The sequence below is a fragment of the Pelecanus crispus genome, chromosome 9 (assembly GCF_030463565.1).
Source record: "Pelecanus crispus isolate bPelCri1 chromosome 9, bPelCri1.pri, whole genome shotgun sequence".
In the NCBI taxonomy this organism is placed as follows: Eukaryota; Metazoa; Chordata; class Aves; order Pelecaniformes; family Pelecanidae; genus Pelecanus; species Pelecanus crispus.
Window position 1 is genome coordinate 42,358,099 of NC_134651.1, and position 19,442 is coordinate 42,377,540.

Genomic DNA, 19,442 nt, shown 5'->3' on the forward strand with positions numbered 1-19,442 from the left:
CTTCTAGTACAAGAGTACACAGCAAGCTTTCAAAAGGATTTTACAAAGTTATCCTGAGCTCCAAATTTCTTCTCTGGCTTTGCAGAACTATCCTTGTTCTGAAGGTAAAGGTTTTTTAAAATTACGAATCCTTGGTATAAAGATGCACATTTTGCTTTTCTTCGGGGGGGGGGGGGGGGGGTGGCGCAGAAAATTACCTTATTTATCCATTCTAGCACCATATTCCAATTGAAGGCAGAGGAAGAGGAGCACATGAATGTTTTTTGCCCTAACCAATCTCAGTTTACAACTGCTTGCAAGGCTAGTTCCACCTGAACTGGTTCCTGGGAGTCTCTTTTTTAGCAGGGATGAGAATATGGATAATGACGTGCAATAGAATTATGAAACTTGCAAGAGAGTTAAATAAAAGCAGCTCCGTCCCACCACTTGCTCATATTCAGTGGCTATAAGCAGAGTGGGACTCGCTGTTGGACTCCTGGCCTTTTTGGCTAACAAACAGTACACCTTCTCCAGCCCTTCTGCCTTGGGAATTAAGCAGAACCATTCGAGACCAGGTCAGGTCAAACTGCCAGGTGTCCTGGAGGGGGATTTCCTCTTCAGAAGGACGCTGTCCTGCTAGTGCCACACAATTCTGCTGCACCAGAAATGCACGCTCCTACCTTACTGATATTAGAAATTACACTAGGATTTTACTCCTCCCATCCATAACCTGAAAGAACGGAGCAGGTTCTGCCTAATCTAACCCATGGTGTGGCAAGCTACCATGACGCTGGCTTAACATTTTATTTATTTGACACACGTGATTAGAAGCTCTGGCAGAGCTAAGAGCCTACAACACAAGTAATACTTCTCACATCGCCAGTAAAATATCTATGTTGAATCTGTACGCGTCTGCTCTCCATCTGCCAAAAAAATGTCAAGATACATTCCTCAAAAATACTTTTATGGTCTTTATTCAATCTTGACATTCACTTGTTCTAAAGTTTCCAAGAAAACACTACAGCTCCAAAGGGGGCATCTATGTTTGAGTAAAGCCACACAATGATTTTGAACAGAAATAGCTACATACAGGCACTCTTTGAAGCGCCAAGAAACAGACCTCTGGCAATGCTTTTTCGCAGAGATTCAGCCAAGAGATAAAGACAAGAAGCAATTATCTCAAAGAGGTTAACGAAAGAAGTGCTCACCATACAGCTGAATTCTACTTGACTTTATCACTTCATTGTCCTCTGCTGTTCTCTTTTGTACATTCACCTGCCCACTCCTGCTTGAAACTGAAGAGGGAATCTAGGCAAGCAGATAGTTAATTCTGACTTTTAAATGTGGTCAGTGCATCATTACCGGATCAACCACCTCTAACCCAAGAGGTAGTAGATTCAGCTGTCATGAAACAGATGAACAATCTTAAACCTCTATCACTGTATTTTTTTTGCTTACAGTACTAGCCAACTTAAGGGTGGAGCTCATAAAAGGCCATTTAAAAACATTGCCCCCCTATTTATGCATGCTGTGCTTTTCAGAAGCAATTTAATAGGAAAAATACTCTTTAATCATGATTAGGGGCTGACTACTGGAATGTCCAGGCCTGTTTGTTCAAAAGCAGATGTTCAGCAGTGCAATGTTTCACACATTATGCTGACAATAGTAAGTTATTAACAAAACATAGTAAGTAATATCTAAAAAGTCTTTCTGCGAGGTTGCCTAACTATTGGAGTGGGTCAGCAACAAAAGATTGGATGTGACACGTGTTAACATCCCAGAACAATTTATCCTCTACTTGGCCAAATCTCATTTCACTCACTCAGTTGAATGTAATTAGACCTCAAGCTTGCCCTAATTTCAGTCTCTGCAGAAAAGAGGTTATCTTCCTTCAGTAGTACGTGGCTGCTTTGAAACACTGGCAGTGATCTGGAAGGAGAAACTGCAAAGGTGCACACCATCTCACAGATTTAGACAGTACTGTATGTACATTAAAATGCAAACATGTATGCCATAGCACCTGCTTGGAGTTTCGGTCAACACACCCAAGCAGGAAGCAGCAAGAACCCATGAGCCACACAGTGCCTGAGCTATTTTTAGATAAATGTTATACAATTTTCCCTCTAGTTCCATGGATCAGAAACATATGCTGCAGCTACAGACCCATTACAGTTTAATCCTACCCCAAACAAGGGGATAGTAAATCTTCAGATCCTAATAAAGGCTAGGCTATTCAAGAAGCAAAGCACTATTCAAGTCTTTGCTATGGTTCAAGGCTACACAATCTGGCCCAGAGCAAGCTAAACCGCACGTGGCCTCGTGAAAACCAGTTCATTTAATTTTTTCTGACCTTTGTAATAAGGTTCTTGCTATTGGGTGGAAGTGGAGGAAAGACTAGATTCTACTTCCTATGAAACATTTGACTTTTAGATATTGTAGAAAAGATTAATTTAAGCAAGCCGATTTACTCCTCTATCAAAAATATCACAGTGAAACAATTGGGAAGGATCTGCCCCAAACCCTTCAAGTCAGGGCCTTGAGACAGAAGACAAGCCACCTTCTTACACTGCTTAATGGGACAGGAAGATCCTTTAGGAAGCAATTTTTCCTTACAGGTGTTGAAAATTTAGCATGATTTTTCTGATGAGGTAGTTTGTGTCATCCCCATCCCCACCCCCCCCAAAAAAAAAAGGAAGCCACTAACCTAGCTGCATGAGGAATGAGGAGCTGGTAAGTAGAACACGGATCTTTATGTCAGAAACAGCACTGACCTCGTAACCTAGCAAAAGCCACAGATTCAGACTGAATCCTCACTCCAAGACAGATTTTAGGTTAAACCTATACAGAAGGAGTCCCTTGGAAAAAAAATGCACAGGAAAACATTAATGACTTGTTTGTTCTCAAAGGTCCTTTGATCCAAGAGACACTGTACTCAACAAGTAAATAAATAAAGTCTCACCCCAGTTTTTGGTCGTTTGACACAGTAGTGAAAGACTCAGGCTACATTTATATGTAAATCTCAGACAAGCCTGGTAGCCACTACCAAGCAACTGACATTATTAGTGTTAAGATGGTCCCAAGGGTATACGACTGCAGAAAGCACTGTGCAAAACAGGGAAATACATTTTTTTAGTTGCTATGATGTGTGAGTATGTTTAAAGAAGTCTACTAAGCCATGTAACGGTTTGGGGTTCTTTAATCATTAAAGTTATACCCAATGCATACCGGACAATTTACATTTGCAAGCAATACATCTTTGCACTTCAGTTAACAGCACGGTCTGCCCACTTTACCAGGACCAGAAAAAGAGCCTACTGCCAAACGGAGAAGGCTTCAGCTCTCCTTCAATGGGTGGGTTTGGCTCTGGTCTCGGTCTCGAGTGATAGGCATTCTCAGGCATAGGACGGTCTGTCTTCACTTTCGTAACCTGGAAAGAAAAAAGAAAAAATGATATGGCTTCTCACAGCATTTAATAGAAAAGCTAGACTGAGTCAGAACTTAAAGGAAGAACTACCAAGAAGTACCAAACGACACTAAGGACACATCGTTGATCTGACGAGAGCTCCTATCTCCAGACTACTTCTAAAAAAGGGGAGGGGCACTTCACTCATAACTACGAAGCAGTTCTGCATGTGCATGAGCTTCACTCCTAAAGGAAAGGTCTCTGTGCTAGGAAAAGCAAAAAAGTACAAGTAAGTCGCGTTGTCTAAGAAAAGCGCAAGTCTTCTGGGAAAGCAACCCTGGCGAACGCTGACGGAGTCTTGACTTCTAATAAAGTCCGCAAGCTTCCAGTGTGGAGTTTGTGAATCACCTTCTGGCTGGGAGAAGAGTTTGAGACCTGGTCTGGACAAAATGTCCCTAAGAAGGCAGAGAAGAATCTGGCTATCCAACCAAAAAGTTACCTTAGAGAGCTGTCCCAGATCAGGTCTCACCCAACCCAACTTCTCCAGCACGCAATTATCAAATACTGCCTGCTGCTTTCGGCATCGACGGAGCTCCTGCAAATTGGTATAGTCAATGCATGTCCAGTACTCAGTAAATGGCTCCGCACAGTGTGCCTTAATCTTCCTGTAAGAGATTGCAGAAAGAAAACGGTTAGCAAACGTTGTAGCTTTAATGTTTTTCTCTCTTCCTCATTCAAACTTTAGCTTGAAAAAGTGTTTTTTGGCAGTTTTAAGTTCTCAGGATCACCTCAAGTCTTCAAAGAAGTCAATATTTGAAGCGTCATTAAACAGAACTTGATAGCAATACCAGTAAAATTTGTATCACTGTAGCTACAAGTAGGGATAGCAATAACTTAACCAATACATGGAAGGTATTCTTGCCAGGTAGGCATACACAGCTTCTCCATATGGGACGCTTGTTTTGCTAAGTAACATCGCGTACACTATACAATACTCTAATGCTTCCAAATTAATTTGGTGTCTTAAGCTCAAGATGACATGCTTAGGGCAGAGGTTTCCGATTACTGGCTGCTATACTGGAAACGGACATGCTATAAGCGAATTAAACCAGGCCTGTTGCTAGCAACTTAACATGGTAACTGGCACAAGCCTTGATCTACATTTTTGGTCAAAGAGGGAAATTGTGTGTCTAGTGCACAGAAGTACACCTGTGAAACAGAGAGAACAGACAGTGCACAGCTGAAGCAGGCTTCCTGGATTCCATAATGTAGATGCAAGGTGCAGAAGCAGCAAGCCTTCCACCACCCCCCAGCATTCCTTCACTATCCTAACACAAACCCGAGCCAATTTCTCTGGAGCAGAAAGCATGGACCTTCATATGGAAGGACAAGTTCACGTATAAATAAGCCAAACAAAACAGGCACGGCCTCTACCCCCAAGAGTTAAAGCTTACAAAGCAGGAATAAAGACTTCGAAGGCCGTGATGGTGGCGGCATTTGTAATTAAAGCCAGTGACCGCCTGCGCTCGAATAACAAAGCTCGGCAAGGACGCGCTACGCCGGCGGACCCCCCGAAACACCTTCACCTTCAGGGCCGAGGGGGGCGGGCGGGCGGGCGCCCACAGCAGCGCGGCTCCGCGCCCTCCGGAGCGGGGCCCGCTCACCTGAAGAAGTCGAGGGCGCACTGGTTGACCTGTCGGCCCTCCCGCAGGCACCTCCGCGGGTCCTTCTCCTCCCAGCGACACAGCATGAACTCCTTGTTGGGGCGGTCGCACTGCGAGCCGTAATGGTGGGCCGCGGCCTTCAGCACGGCCGAGCTGACTCTCACCTACAGCGGGGCAGAGCGGCAATGGGGACAGCCCGCCTCGGCGCCGGCCGGCCCGCCGCGCTGCCCCGCGGGGGAAGGGCCCGATGGCGGCGAGCGTTCACTCACCTCCTGCACATCGAGCTCCTCCAGCGAGGGCACCTGCAGGGAGCCGGGCATGGCGGCCCCGCTTCTCCTTGAGCTCCCCTCAGCGCCCGCCCGCCACCGCGCATGCGCCGGGGGCAGCGGGGCGGCAATCGCGCATGCGCGGGGGCGGCGGGAGGCGGAGCTTTATGTCCCCGCCGCGCCCCGGTAGCGGCGCCGTTGCCATGGCGACGTGGCCGCGCCGTCGGGCCGGGCCGCCATGGAGGCGGCGGGCGGCGCTTACAAAGGGGGCTTCGTGCGCGGGAGGTGGGCCCGGGCGGGCGCGGGGGGCGCGGGGTGCCCGCTCCCCCCCGCCCCAACCTCCCTCTCTCTTCCAGGATGGAGGGGCAGGGGTCCTACACGCTGCCGACCGGCACCGAGTACCGGGGAGCGCTGAGGGACGGCATGTTTGATGGCGAGGGAGAGCTGCTCTTCCCCGACGGCGGCAGATACCGGGCGGTCTGGCACCGCGGGGTGCCCACGCAGGTACCGCAGGCGGGGCGGGCCAGCCCCCACCCCGCCTCACCCTCAGGGGATCCCGCCACCGGGGAGCAGCGAAGGTTTGGGGTGAAATAAGCCGATTTCCGAGCCAAGCCCATTTTTCATCCCCTCGGCGGCATCGCGCACCCAAACGTGCAAGGGCGAGGCCGCTCGTGGCCAGGCGTCTCACAGATGCGGCTCCCGGCGCTGCTTAAAGCCGAGCTGAACCATGTGCTTGCTCTGAGCAGAGCGCAGTTTTGGCACTGGGAACGCTACCCTTGTTCGTACTCAATCCATCCATCATGTTTATTAACTCTGTGCCTCAACATGTTTTGCAGGGGAAATACACTTTTGCAGATGGTCTCGAATACAAAGATAAAAAATGGCATTACTGTGATGGCTACGACAGAAGATTTTATACAGAAATCTGTTCTGGTCTTAAACCAGCAGGTACTGAATTGCATTTGCGATCCTAAGAGTCTGGAAGGAATTAAACTAACAGCTTTGCTTAAGAAAGATTAATTCGACTACATGAGTAACATGGAGCAGAAATGCTCTGGCTAATTTCAGGACCCGGCCATACGACGCTGCCAGAAGAATGCTGACACCACCTTCCACCAGCGCAGCGCAGGATGCGGCATTACATCCACAGCGTGGTCTCTTCTTGAGTGATGACCTGCAGGACAGGGCTCTGTGATCTACAGCTTCTGATAGCCCGATTAACCCTTTCATACTTTACACCTTCGCTCCATTAGCAGTGTGCTTTTCATATAGAAAAGTTGAGCAGAAGCGATTAGTTTACATCCAGGACATGAAATGAAGTTTGAATGCATCTGTCCCACTAGGTTTTTAGTAGATACCAAAATAAACGTTTGTGTCCAGTCTATATTTTTGCTACAGACTTTTATAATATTCTTATTTGTCTGTAGTCAAAAGGTGAAAAGATTTATAAGGAACAAGTGAGTAAAATATGTAACGTAATACATAAAATACTCTTCTTTGTACATAGAATATTTCAGTGATGACATGGAGTCCTGTGAGGCCAGCAAGACTCTCCTGGCCCCATTTTGGACTTTAGGGTCATATTTATAATGTTAGCTTAGTGGGCTGAATCAGAGGACCGTGAATGAGGAAAGCAAGTGATATCTTTTTATCACACACTTCTTCTGTATGGATTTTTGCATTTGCATTTTCTCCATCTGCAAAATTGGCAAAACGTTTTATAAAATTTATTGTAAGGTAACTGCATTGTTTTTATAGCAAATGCCATGGAGATGTAACATTTGTTAGTTACTTTGATCAAAGGCACAAATGCAAAAAAAAAAAAAAAAAAGGCAAAATAAAGCAAACCCTTTTGTTTTTTTTCTTCAGGCATTTCTCAGCTTACAAATCTGGATCCTCCCAAGAAAATCCCAGAAGGATGTTACGACTGTGGTGATGGATTCTATAATCCTGAAACCAGAGTTGTTGTTGACTACAAACTCAGGTTTCTGAGAAACGCAGGTATGATTAACTTCTTCTGCAAGGTAAACTAAGATGAGTTCATTTGTCATATCTTCTAGGATGTGTGATTAAAGCTAAACCATAAAAAAGGCCATGATTTGGTTCTGTTATCACTGAGCTAAAATATTTTTTACTTATTTATTTTTATCAGCGATTTATGTATCCCCAGAGTTGTGTAAAATGTATTTTGCAAAATTACAATGAAGTATTCCCAAGCAGATATGAATAAATATATTTTATTACCGTTTGGTATGTTAATCTCAGGAAAATCTTCAAACTCTTCCATTATGACCTCAAGCAAGGGAGTGGTTGTAAGGTGTACATCACTGATCCTGAAAGCTAATGAACTCTGTGTTGTGAACCAGCAAAGTGCTTAAGCGTGTGCTTATCTCTACGTGTTAGAATAGTCCATTTTATTGAAACGAGTCTTAAGGCTATGTTTAAATACCACGCTGAACAGGAAACTTTGTCGCCTTCGAGAGTTGCGTTTGGAGTAGAGTCTGGCAAATATTGGGTCTTGGGGTTAAGTCCCCAAATTAATAAGCCTTGGGGAAAATTAATTCTCATCAAGCCGAAAGAGAAACTCTTCAAATTAAAAACAAACAAAAGATCCACAAACAGTTGACACTGGGATAACTCAAACAATGTAATCTGACCTGAAACAAATGCTTTGTGTTCTGGCTATTTAACCTTTGTGTTTACCACCTTTTTAGTGCAGAATTTTTTTAAATGAAAATGATTTCTGAAAGCAACTACCCACCCCACCTTCCCCCCCCCCCCTCAAATGTCCAAATTGCAAGACCTGGTTTAGCTAGAAGACAGAACATTTCATTTTCAGTGTGCCACAGTTTAACAGTTTTGTTGCTTGGAAACTCCATTTTTCAGCAAATTTACTATTTGTTGAAAAAAATTCTGCTCAGCTCTACTTTCAAGAGCTTTTATAAGTATGCACTGTGATATTGGAGGAGGGAAGTGAAGGGGGGGTTAAATGAATTGGAGATACCATCTGCTATAAAATATACCCTATGATACATGGCCTGTTTTATAAACGTTGAATAAAAACTGATCTAGATTATTACAAATGGCATTGATCCAAAATACTGGAATGCAGTGGGCCTACTGATGAGGAAGATAAGCAACAAGCTTTCCAAAAACACAGGAACCTACACAGATTAGTACAGGAGGGAACGCCTTGGAATTCAATTTATTGTTTTTTAATCTGTTCTTTGAACTCATTGTCCTTTATGACATTTATCTCAAACCCTACAAATTATATCAATCAATATTCGCTAACCAGACCAGCGCAGCGTGCAGTCCGATGGAGCCGTTGGAGATGTGCTTTGTGTGGCCGTTCCATCGAGAGCCCTGTACACAAAGTTAAACTTGTTGATGTGAGTGTGAAGAAGGAATGTGTCATGTAGGCCAGACCCTTCCTCTCAAGAACATGAACACAATTGAAAAACCCGGCACTTGTTCAACATCAGAGGAACTCTTACCGCCCCAGGAGAGATGATTCAGGGCACAAGGCCACTGCAGTAAAGAAAAAAAAAAAAATAAAAAAAAAAACCCAGCTGTAAGCAGAAGAAACTGAGGAAGAGGCTGGGATGACAGGGAACAGATCCAGAATTACTCCATTATAGGCTGGGCAGGAAGGAGCAGGAAAACCTCCAGGCTTCCAGCCAAGTCTTGAAAGCATCAAAAGCAGATGGTAGGAAGCATTCAGGAAGTTCTTACAACAGCTTGACAGGTTTACCAAAATGACACTATCTTCCTCAGGTCTGGCAGCAGGCTTTCAGAATACTCCAGTTCTCACCTTTCACCCTGGCCCTATTATGAAGCAATTTCTGATTGTTTCTCGGCTGTTTGTGAAAGAGAGCAAGGAAGCATCCAGCCTTGGCGCTGACTCGCCTCCCAACTGGCAGCATCCAGGTACCACGCCAGAAGAGAATAGACGCCATTTGAAACTACCGAGTTTGCTTCCACCACTTCTTTGTCAAGATGAGTGGATGTAGAGTACCGTAGAGACTCCTGTTAAATTTGGCAAGCCTTGCATTTCACTAGCATGGAGGTCTGATACTCATTTACTTAAAGAGCTCTTACTGTTGAAGCAGTGCAAAGGCCCATCGTGAAAACATAATCAGGCCCAGGGAATGAAATGACAGCAACAGTTTTGTTATATGTTTTTATCTAGCAAAGTTTTCCAAAGTCTCATTACAATCTTGCAGTTATTACTCCGTCCCTAAACCTCTGTTTCCTCGGGGATGCTCAAATTTCTCTTGATTCTCCATGTGTTCTTCAATCTTTTCTTTTTTCCAGTATTGCAAAGTATGCAAAATTGGACACATAAATAAAAATGGGAATGCTCATTTGTAAGAAGATACGTTGTTTATTTTGAATAGATACTAGGACTGGACTCCTGTTTCACTAGGAGTATTACTGGTTTTTTTTTTTTCTTTCCAGAAATAGGACTCCTGGCACCTTTGTAACAAACAGCGTTAGGTCAATAGAAAGATGGGAAGATTTCCCAATTTTTCAGTGAAACGTAGAAAATATATGATGTTATGTTTAATGCAAAGCAGGGAGGTACAAGAAGAGCAGTGACATTCAGGTTTTAGGACCCCCGAATATCAGAGAAGCCCATAGCTTTCAAAGAGAAAATACTGTCAAAACCAGAAATTTTCTTCTACTGAGATGGAAGAGATTATAGGAGATTTGCCTGGGTCACCTCTCTTTTGATGAAAAGCAAAGATACGTCTGATTAAAATTGCTCTGTTTCTCCTGTGGTTCTCCCAAGGATGGGTTAAATAATATAAAACATGCTTTTGCCTTTTGTAATATAAGAATATTTGTGCTACTACTTTCATATTCCATCTTCAGGTTTAATTTGTATGTGTGTGGTGCACAGGGTAGCTTTCCATACTGCAGTCAGTATTACCTGAAATATATGCATCTCTTCATATAACATCAAGAGCAGGAAGACACAAAGCCTACCTTTGCACTAAAAGCTCGGTCAGGTAACTGAATTAACATGCATGTTGTTAAGAGCAGGATTAGACCCAGAAAAACAGGACAAGCATCTTATTAAGAGGAGAGGTTTTGGTGTTGCTGCAATCCCAAATCAGCCAGCAATCAGCTTAGGATTTCTACAAACCTGAAAGTCTTGTAAAAAGCAGCAGGAAAAATCCTGCTGCTTCAGGAATAATCATGAGCTGAAAAGGTCAAGATTCAAGAACATTATTTTATTAGAGTTTAGAAAAGTCTGGGGTTAGAACGTCTGAGGTTCCTTGGTTGTGAGGCTGACCCAACTCCACAGGCAAGGGTGCGAAGCCATTTTAATTCTAAGCCTTAGTAATCACAGACTTAGAGTTTCCTCGTATTGTTACCTTGGGATGAAGGTTCTCAAGCTTGGTCTGGAAGAATTTAGAAGCAAAATTTTTTTGAAAGTCGGCAGCAATGTATTCATCCATTTCAGGTTTATCCAAGTATGCAGAGCCATGAGATAAATCTCCTACGTTTTGACTTTTTTTGTCTTACAACTCAGATCTGACTTGCACCAAGTGCTTTTTGGGAAAAGTAGACTTTGACTTGTCTGAAAAATGTAGTTGAGAAGCAGAGCCATAACCACTCAATAATTACGCAGGGTAATATTTCTGTACCTACCCTCATGTACCCCAAATACATGCAGATGTTTGCGTGCTCTTTCTCATAAACTACTGGAGGACTGGGTGTGGGATGAGGACCTGGCAATTTTTCAAGCCTGGAGTATTTCTGGAAAAAAGACAGCAAGTTTAACTTTAAGTCGACTGTGGTGCAGGAAAAAAGATTGACTGCACTTAGGGATCATGCACGGAGCTTTATTCCCTGTTCTTCTTTGAAATTGCCCATTCTGATGATGGAGGGAGTGGATGAACAGTCTGATTCCAGGCTAGTCCCTAGTCATTGCCTAAGAATGTAAGAGTTGTTTTGGCAGATGCCCTTAGCAATGGAGAGGAAAGCCCCAGCAATACGCATACAGAGGGAATATAGTATTTTTGTTCAAATGAATTTAGCTTCCCATAGATTTAAATGTCTACTTATAACGCAGGACCATTTAATCTTTTGTACATTTGTTTCTTTTTTATTTGACTTAAGATACTGAATTTAGATGAGGTTTAGTTCCTACATATTGAAACTCTTAAAAGCTCTTCAAATAATTGTTCTTTGGATACTTGTTAAGCTAAAGAAATCAGTTTTGATCGGCAGTAAAAGTTCATGCTATTTTAAGTGCAATGCTATAGCTATTTTCTGTTGTATATTTAATCATTTTGAATTATATGTCATGTAAAAGATTTTAGCTCTGGGGCATTTGCCAGATGGCTGATTCTGCATTTCACACAACAAAAGAAATAATGTTTGTGTAAAGCTCTTAAAAATAGTTGGTAATCAGTATATTCTACAACGAATAGGATCCAGACCTGTTTGGAAAAAAACCCCAGCTTTTTCAGAAATTAATTTAGAGGATTTGGTCTCTACCTCTGGGCTCCGAACAAAACAAATTGTGTCTATTGTTTGCTGATTTTTTAACATTTAACAAGTTAACTGAATTGTAAATTTAAATCATTTTTATGTTAAATGCTGTTTATTGCAATCCATTGATCTTTTTCTCTTCACTTTGGCTGACAAACTTATTTCTGAAAACAGGGTTTTGTAAAACAGAGAGCCAATACTACTCTCCGTTTACACAAGTAGAGCATACGAATGTGAGTAGCCCTCTGCTTTTCTTGCAACAGCTGGAGCGCTTGTCCTTTTTACTGCTAACTCCTCTTTCTGGCCTCTTTGATTCATATTCCTCCACAATACCATTGCAAAAAAATGTTTTCTCTCTCTGCCATGGCACTCAGCTTGTTTTCTTTGCCCACAAGGCTCTACACAAGTCCATACAAATTCACCTTTTGGTCTTGTCTCCTCTATCTCCCGTATACATTTTTCTCATGTGTCTAGTCCCAGGACATAGGTTTTTCTGCCCACATTCATACAATTCCAGTTTGCTGGTACTTGCTTTCCAGACTCACTGCTTCTATGATAGTCAGAAGATTTGAAAAATATTACATTAAGAGGAAGGTTAGAAATTGTATTATAACTCTTCCATCTGGATCTCCGAATGTCTCCCATCTATGTCTTCCTATTTTTTCATTAGATAGATAGCTTTTGTCCTTCTATGAGAGCTTTGGACCTAAATAATCTTCAATGCTTAACAAATAAATTAGTTGAGAGGCGAGATCTTAGACGGAGGAGAGGCAGAAGGTTAGCAAGTATCAAACTGGGGACTGCTGAGTGGGCAAGGCAAATGAATGAGTATTGGAGTGAAGATGGCAGAAGGAAATTGAGTCTACTTCATTTAAAGAGAAGGTCCCAGACTCCTACGAGAAGTAGCTTCATGTCTATTCTTACTCTACCCTAAACACTTCTTTAAATGTTGGACCAATTCTCCTACCCATCATATGCTCTTTTCATATAGAAATGTGTTAAGATCAGGCACATTTTGAATGCCATTGCAAAATGCATACTTGTTATGTCTTTCTCAGTGTAAAAGTCTGCTCAGGTGACAGAGATGGAGACCTCTCATCTGTGTAACCAAGAAAATATTTTTAGATTAAATTTGGCTTATATGTTTTAATAGAAAATATTCTCCATTCAGTAAAATAGACTCTGAACCAATATGATTTATATTCAATACTATAACCAACAATCATAATATTAATATATGCATCACGGTGTAGGTTACTAGAGTAATTTCAGTAGCTATAGCTTTTGCAGATATATTGTTCCTTGTGGTTTCCTGGTCTTAAAATACTTACCGTTTTGAAAACTGTGAAAGTTTCAGTTCCAAATAGTGGCATGCCAAGAATAACAACTTTGTGTGCTAGCCATCCCATTGTGAATCCATTAGATACACAAGTCTTACATGCACTTATATTCAACTATACAGTTCGTGTGAAAACAAGTTTTACAAGAGATGGAAAGTTCATTTGGGGGCCATTTTGGAATTACAGTAATTAAAAGTAAATGGAAGGGTGAGAATTTGCGGGTGAAAGCAAAGGTTAATTGAAAACATATTTTCCGTTTTCTTGCCAGCCTTGATGTTGGTGGGGTCAGGTACAATAAGGAAAGTGATGCTAGGGACCCGGAGGGGGCAGTGGAAATGAAAGGGGTGTGCCAGGCAGAATCTATGGCTGAGATGCTATCGCATGTGATTGTAATTGTGCAGTGGAAGAACATGATCAACTGCACTGCGGGTGATGGGAGGAGTCAGGCATGAGAAAGAATTAAATGATATTGTTGTTTACAATGGTCTCTGTGTGCTTGGCCTTCTGCAAACAGAGGAAACTCAGCTCTTGTTCAAGGATTGTCTATTGTAAACACACCCTCTTAGAAACTGTAGTGGTGGAAAGCTGCTCTTACCACATGCCTGTGTCCTCAGGGTACGCTGGAGCTGTGAGCCTCTGATTGTCCCAATGGAGGCACATACAGCGCACATCTACTTCCCTCCTTGCTCACACAGCCTTCAACAAGAAGCGAGAGTGAACGAAGGGACAATGCCCACTCACGGCTGGTCCCAACTTGCCTTTGGGCAGAGGAAGGAGCCAAGGGTCTGAATTTTGGAGTGCATCGGGAGTGCAACAGGCCTCCAGTGTAGACAAAGCCTTTAAGACACCAGGAACACGTACAACTACAAAATGCAGTACAAAGACCTAACACAGAGTCAGACAAGGTTTTTAAGGTGAACAGTGTAGTTTTTTCCTTGTGTAAGCCACTAAATATTCTAATTTCAATGTGGTACGTCTTCCTGCGCAGCTCTAGGTGGTTTCCTGGGAAAGCATTAGTTAAGGGGGCAAACCCAGAAGCCTACACGACAATACTGCTGTTTGCTGACAGTTTCCGCTCTGCATCATGGCAGACACCTAAGCATGCAGAGTCCTAAGAAGTATCTCACAGCTGAGGTTTCCATAAGCAACACAGAAATGCGATAGCTAGAAGCAAATAATTCTAAACTTTGCAATATGCATTTAATATAGGAAGATTAAATGCACCTAAATTACAGTGTATGTTCAAGTCATCCCTTGGAAGCACCCTGAAGCAAGCCCACCCTGTATTTTCAGCTGTTTCTAATCCCAGTTGAGAGATAAATCTGGAGCTTGTAGCTGGGGAAGTCTCTTCTGCCACTACTTTTAGACTGAGCATTGAAAATTAGACAAGTGGTTTCATTTTGCAGAGATGCTGAGCAGAAATCCACTGATTTAAGTGGGCTGCAGTTTGAGCTCACCATGGAATACACTTGACAGCATTTTTGACAGACACCTGTTTGGACTTTGCTGGCGTTTGGAGCTTCCCCTAGAGCCTCCCAAAACAAGGAAGAAACTTGCAAAGCAATATTTGTTGAGAAGAACTAATTTTGAAATGGGCTACTTACAGGAACACAGTATGACCAACAGATTTAGTTGGGTCCTATTCTATCCAAACTGACCTGTTGACTGTGTAGACAATGTCCAACAGCAGATCAGTAGGACTTGCACCCCTGGTTAATCATCTGCTGTGGGCAGATGCTGTTTCTGGGTCGTGCAGATGGCTACCAGGGTTGGCTCCATATGCCTCTGCCTGCTTAATGAAAACAGCCTGAATTAATTACAAAAATAAAAGAGAAAGCTATCCCAGTTTGGGCTGGCTGAGGATCTGACCCACATTATCCAAAATATATTTTGTGGGCGCTAGAAAACTGATCTAATTTTTGATTGAGACACAGGAAATAATTCAAAAGAATCAGTCAATACTTACATATATTCTAACAGCTCATCCGTTAAGATCTCTCACTATCTCTCTCCGTTTCAAGATTTCAATGATATGTCATGATAATAGTCATTATATTTCACTAACTTTGGAAGAAATAACTTGTTAACATTAACTAGCTGAACAGGGATACACCAGACTGCAACAAAATTTTCAAACAAAGCTTTTTTTTTTCTTTACCTTCAAATATCAGCATGGTTAGTCCTGTTTCAGCAAAGTCTGTTCCATGAATGCTTATTCTACTGAGAAAAATCTAAAAAAATGGATAAACTTTTAAAGATAAATATGCTGACACAAAATTCAGCACACAACATGAAGAACCCCATACTACCTAATTGTGCCCAGGGTGATAATTTACCACTGATTAAAGAGTTTGTATTTTTTTCAAATCTTTTTTAAAGGGAAAATTACTTCGGAAGGTGAAGATGTGCTTAGACAATCATATTAACATATTCAAACAATTGCAATTTGCAAAATAGTAATTACAACTCACTATCTGGTAGCATTAATCAAACTTCAAGGTTTAATTCCATTTTAAATATTGATGAAATGTGATTCTCCAATCTAACCCTGGTGTTGCAGGGTTATGGAAGCAGCCAGTGACAGAAAAAGAGGAACGTGTAGTTAACAAGCAGCTGCCACAAAGAAGGATCGGCATCTGTGATTTAAATTGTTAGCTGCACAGTCAGGTAGAGTGTAAAAAGGGTAGTCAAGAGGCTGTTAAGTCCATTGCTGCCAATTACTAACAATCAGGGAGGAGCTTTAAGACTTGTTCAGTACAATAAACCCAGTTTGTCTTGTTTCAGGGGTTACTACTGAAGAGGTTGCAGCTGCACTGATTCAAATAGCCCTAAAACTACAGTAATTATCAACCAGTCTTCTTTAGTGTAGCAAAAGTATGTTTTACCATAGCTTAACTCTTTACATTCTAATATTTCCCTGCCTCTTCTCACATAGCTAGCCCTGGAGCCATTCTCATCTCTGGGTTTGTGGTTCTTCTCACTATGCTGGATCAATTCTTTCATTTCCCCTTACCTAGACCGAGGACCAGTAGCACTGTACGCTGGGTTGGATGGCAGTTCTAGGGATTTGCTTTAGGTTGGTTTTTGGAATATTGAGTCATTACATCTATTTTTCCTTTTCATATACAAAGTTGAAATTCATATAGCTAGTGCAGTTTTTACATCTGATTAAACTACATGCAAGTTAAGCAGCGCTTATGAACACGTCTTTAATTTGCATGGGATCAGGTCACTGCATGAACCGAGACATTTTGGGACGGGTCCGGGGAGGCTAAAATCCTTAAAGCAACCTGCCTTGTGTGCTTTCCTAGGAGACCATGAAAACCCAGAGTGCAGAAGAAAATAATCTAGGCAAACCAAGGATATGTTGGAAACCTGTTATATGAAGCCAAGTTAGCATCTGCCTTTCTCAGTGTTTATATGCTTGGTGCTCAGCGAATTGAGCGCTGCAGATTCCTCACTAGGAAGGCAGGCTGATTATTTCTAGTACTCAGGTGAACCACGTATATCTCTACCCAAATACGAGCTAGATGGTGGTGATGTATAGCACGTATAAGTTTTGTTTATCCCTTCACCATGGCACAAACAGACAAAGTTTCATTTTCGTGCAATTATTACAGGCTCAGATAAACTATTTTTTTAGTTAAGGCGATTCCAGCTAAAATCACAGAGCTACCCAGGCTGGACAAGATCTGTCCTAGCCGAGGCTCACGTGATCACGTCGTTACCGTGCTGGAACACCTAGTGCATAGAACAAAAGCCAGCACATTGATTATGGCTTTGATGTTGTTTTTAAGAAAGCTTAAGGACCACATTTGCATTCCTGCTGCAGCCCTCAGTGGAATCTCTGCCTCTCTAACGATTGCGTGGTCTTTAAGCAAGAATCAGTGCTCATCTTTTTAATTTCCCTTTTAGCATATTTTTCAGCATTTATTTTCTCCTGGTTTATACCCGCATAAGAAATCTGCCATTAACAGGATATTTTGTGATGGACCTATCGCTTCATAGGCATAGGGAATAAAAAAGAGATCATGTCAGTGAAACACAGAAAGAGCTGAACTTAGCTATTCTATCCAAATGGTAACCATTTTTCAGTCATTAAAGCAAGCCTCCAGGCTGAGCTGTTGCAACAACGGCAGTAGAGGTGCGTTCTCCCACCCGTTCACCATCACTGGGGTCTTGCGCAGAGGTGGGCGCTCACCACCAAAATAGAAGAGGGTGGGTAGGCACAAGCCAGCACTTTGTCTGGAAACCAGTGACCGTCTGCAAAGAGCAAACTGGAGAGCAGGCTCTAAGGGAAAACCTCCTGTGATTCACCGGCCTTTCTGCCTACTGGTTGTCAAGGGTGGCAGACCAGTGCCGCCGTGCAGACAAGGGACAAATGCCTTGGCACGTGCTTCACTTCAGCCCGCTTTTGCCAGGATGCCAACAGAGCTGCGTGTGAGCAGCGCCTTAGGAGAAGCAAAGGCCTGCACTCAACTCAGGCAGGAATGAGAAAAAGGGGAGGGTAGCATGCAAAAAAAAAAAAAAAAAAGGGAAGAAAAAAAGGAAAGACAAAGCGGACGATTCAAAACCCACCGCAATCAATAAGATTAACCTCCAAGCTTGAAAACTTGTGCATCAGACCTAATTTGTCACATACCCTTCTGTGAACTTACACTTCTTAGATCAGCACAACTTCATTCCCAGCACCCTTAAAAGTCCAATTCTACAGTCAAAAGGTCTCCATGAAAATTTGACTTCTTACAAGCAACGTACTTCCTTCTTGATCTATTTTGTCCTACCTAGGCAGGGAGCTCAGCTGTGCAGGGCAGCTGTGTAAATAGATGGAATTATGTGCTATGCCAAGCGATGGCCACAGCACCGGGGCTACAGCCCCCTCAGCTCCATCCTTCTCGCAATCATCTGTCCTTTCAGCTAATAAGGGCTGCTACAAACCCCTCAAAATTTAGATGAAGGCAGGTTAGACGCACATGTCACAAGCAGCTAATGTGAATTTGTTAAGGCGGTGGTAAACACGAGAAGCAGCTCTAATACATTTCATTTATATAAAAATAAATACAGGTATTGTTTTAAGTAATACTTTGATTTTTTCCAAGGCTTTTTGAAGTTTGTTTTTCCTGGTCTACACAGACCTCTTTTCCCCTACACGAACACAAAAGAAAAGGCTGCAGAACACTTTCTGGAGACAAGACTATTTAAATCCCTGGAATTAAGAAGCCACAACTTAACGTTCGCCAAGTTATTTTTTTGTAATCATACACAAAATTTCTATTCAAACTTTGCTGGACAGTTGTTTTTCCCTACATTGTCTTTGATTTTTTTTTTCTTTCCCCACTGTCATTATGCTCTGAGAATAAATATGACAGACATGAATACTAACAAGGGACACAGAAGATGGTCTAAAATACGTCTATCAGCCACTATATCAGCTTATCAATACTTGTCATAATGTCCATTTCAGAAACAGCATTGAAAGAAAAGCTGGAAGACAAGAACCCAGGTTTTGACTATAGATTTTTCTTTAGCTTCACTTTTCATAAACCGACAAGCAACACAGACATGGCATTTAAAAAAAGTGTATCTTCGTTTCTGATAGTTTTAACATATCTCCTGCACATCTCCTGCCAAAAAGTCAAAAACCAAAATATAGACGTGTAAATCTCATAGTTCTGCCCAAGCTAATCTTATCAAACAGACGAATAATCAGTCATTGCCATAGATCCAGCACCTCCTGCCTTGACAAATTCCAACACAACAGCACACAATCTTTTAAAGAAACAAACAAAAAAATGTGTTCTAAGAGCTGCCAATGGCTAAAACCAGATTTATGCTTCAAAGGAAAAATGGCTTGTTTGAGCTGGACCCTAGTGATGCAAAGAGCAGATCTGACATGGTGATATTTGGCATTCTCTTTATCTCCCTTTTAGATGATGATGAGCATGAATGGATCATTCGGACCTGCCGGAAAGCTTGGGATGCAACAACTGAACATAAAGCGAAACCATGAAAACAGTTTTTGCCAGCCGATAATATTCCAAAACAGGTAACCTGATTCACAATAAATCTAATTTGTCCTTGTGGATTTGTCTCACCCTTTCCCTCTACAGGAATATAATCTTTTTGTCATCTTTGTTAGCTCAAACAAAAATGGAAATAATCATTTAATCAGTCATGCTGAGAAAAAGCCATGGAAAAAAAGCAGACTGTACTCACAGTAATATTCCTGAGAGGTGTGTAGTGTAGTATATATACACGTTATTAAGGCTGAAAACAATTTGTT

At 42.2% G+C, this 19,442-nt stretch overlaps 2 protein-coding genes across 3 annotated transcripts; one reads left to right on the forward strand and one right to left on the reverse strand.

Annotated features, from left to right (window-relative positions):
- Nucleotides 1-3,157: 3,157 nt before the first annotated feature.
- NDUFA8 (NADH:ubiquinone oxidoreductase subunit A8) lies at nucleotides 3,158-5,394 on the reverse strand. Of its 2 annotated transcripts, none has more exons than XM_075716726.1 (4): nucleotides 5,316-5,394; nucleotides 5,068-5,210; nucleotides 3,882-4,047; nucleotides 3,158-3,406 (listed from the first exon to the last, which is right to left on the reverse strand). In XM_075716726.1, the coding sequence occupies exons 1-4, from the start codon at nucleotides 5,364-5,366 to the stop codon at nucleotides 3,269-3,271; spliced, it is 498 nt and encodes a 165-aa protein (XP_075572841.1). In that variant the 5' UTR covers nucleotides 5,367-5,394; the 3' UTR covers nucleotides 3,158-3,268. The 2 variants fall into 2 exon arrangements, with proteins under 2 accessions (XP_075572841.1, XP_075572840.1); XM_075716725.1 differs by having other exon boundaries at nucleotides 5,047-5,210.
- A 156-nt stretch (nucleotides 5,395-5,550) lies between these two features.
- Nucleotides 5,551-19,169, forward strand: MORN5 (MORN repeat containing 5). Its single transcript, XM_075717043.1, has 5 exons — nucleotides 5,551-5,597; nucleotides 5,669-5,816; nucleotides 6,149-6,260; nucleotides 7,182-7,313; nucleotides 19,090-19,169. The coding sequence occupies exons 1-5, from the start codon at nucleotides 5,551-5,553 to the stop codon at nucleotides 19,167-19,169; spliced, it is 519 nt and encodes a 172-aa protein (XP_075573158.1).
- The last annotated feature ends 273 nt before the right edge of the window (nucleotides 19,170-19,442 follow it).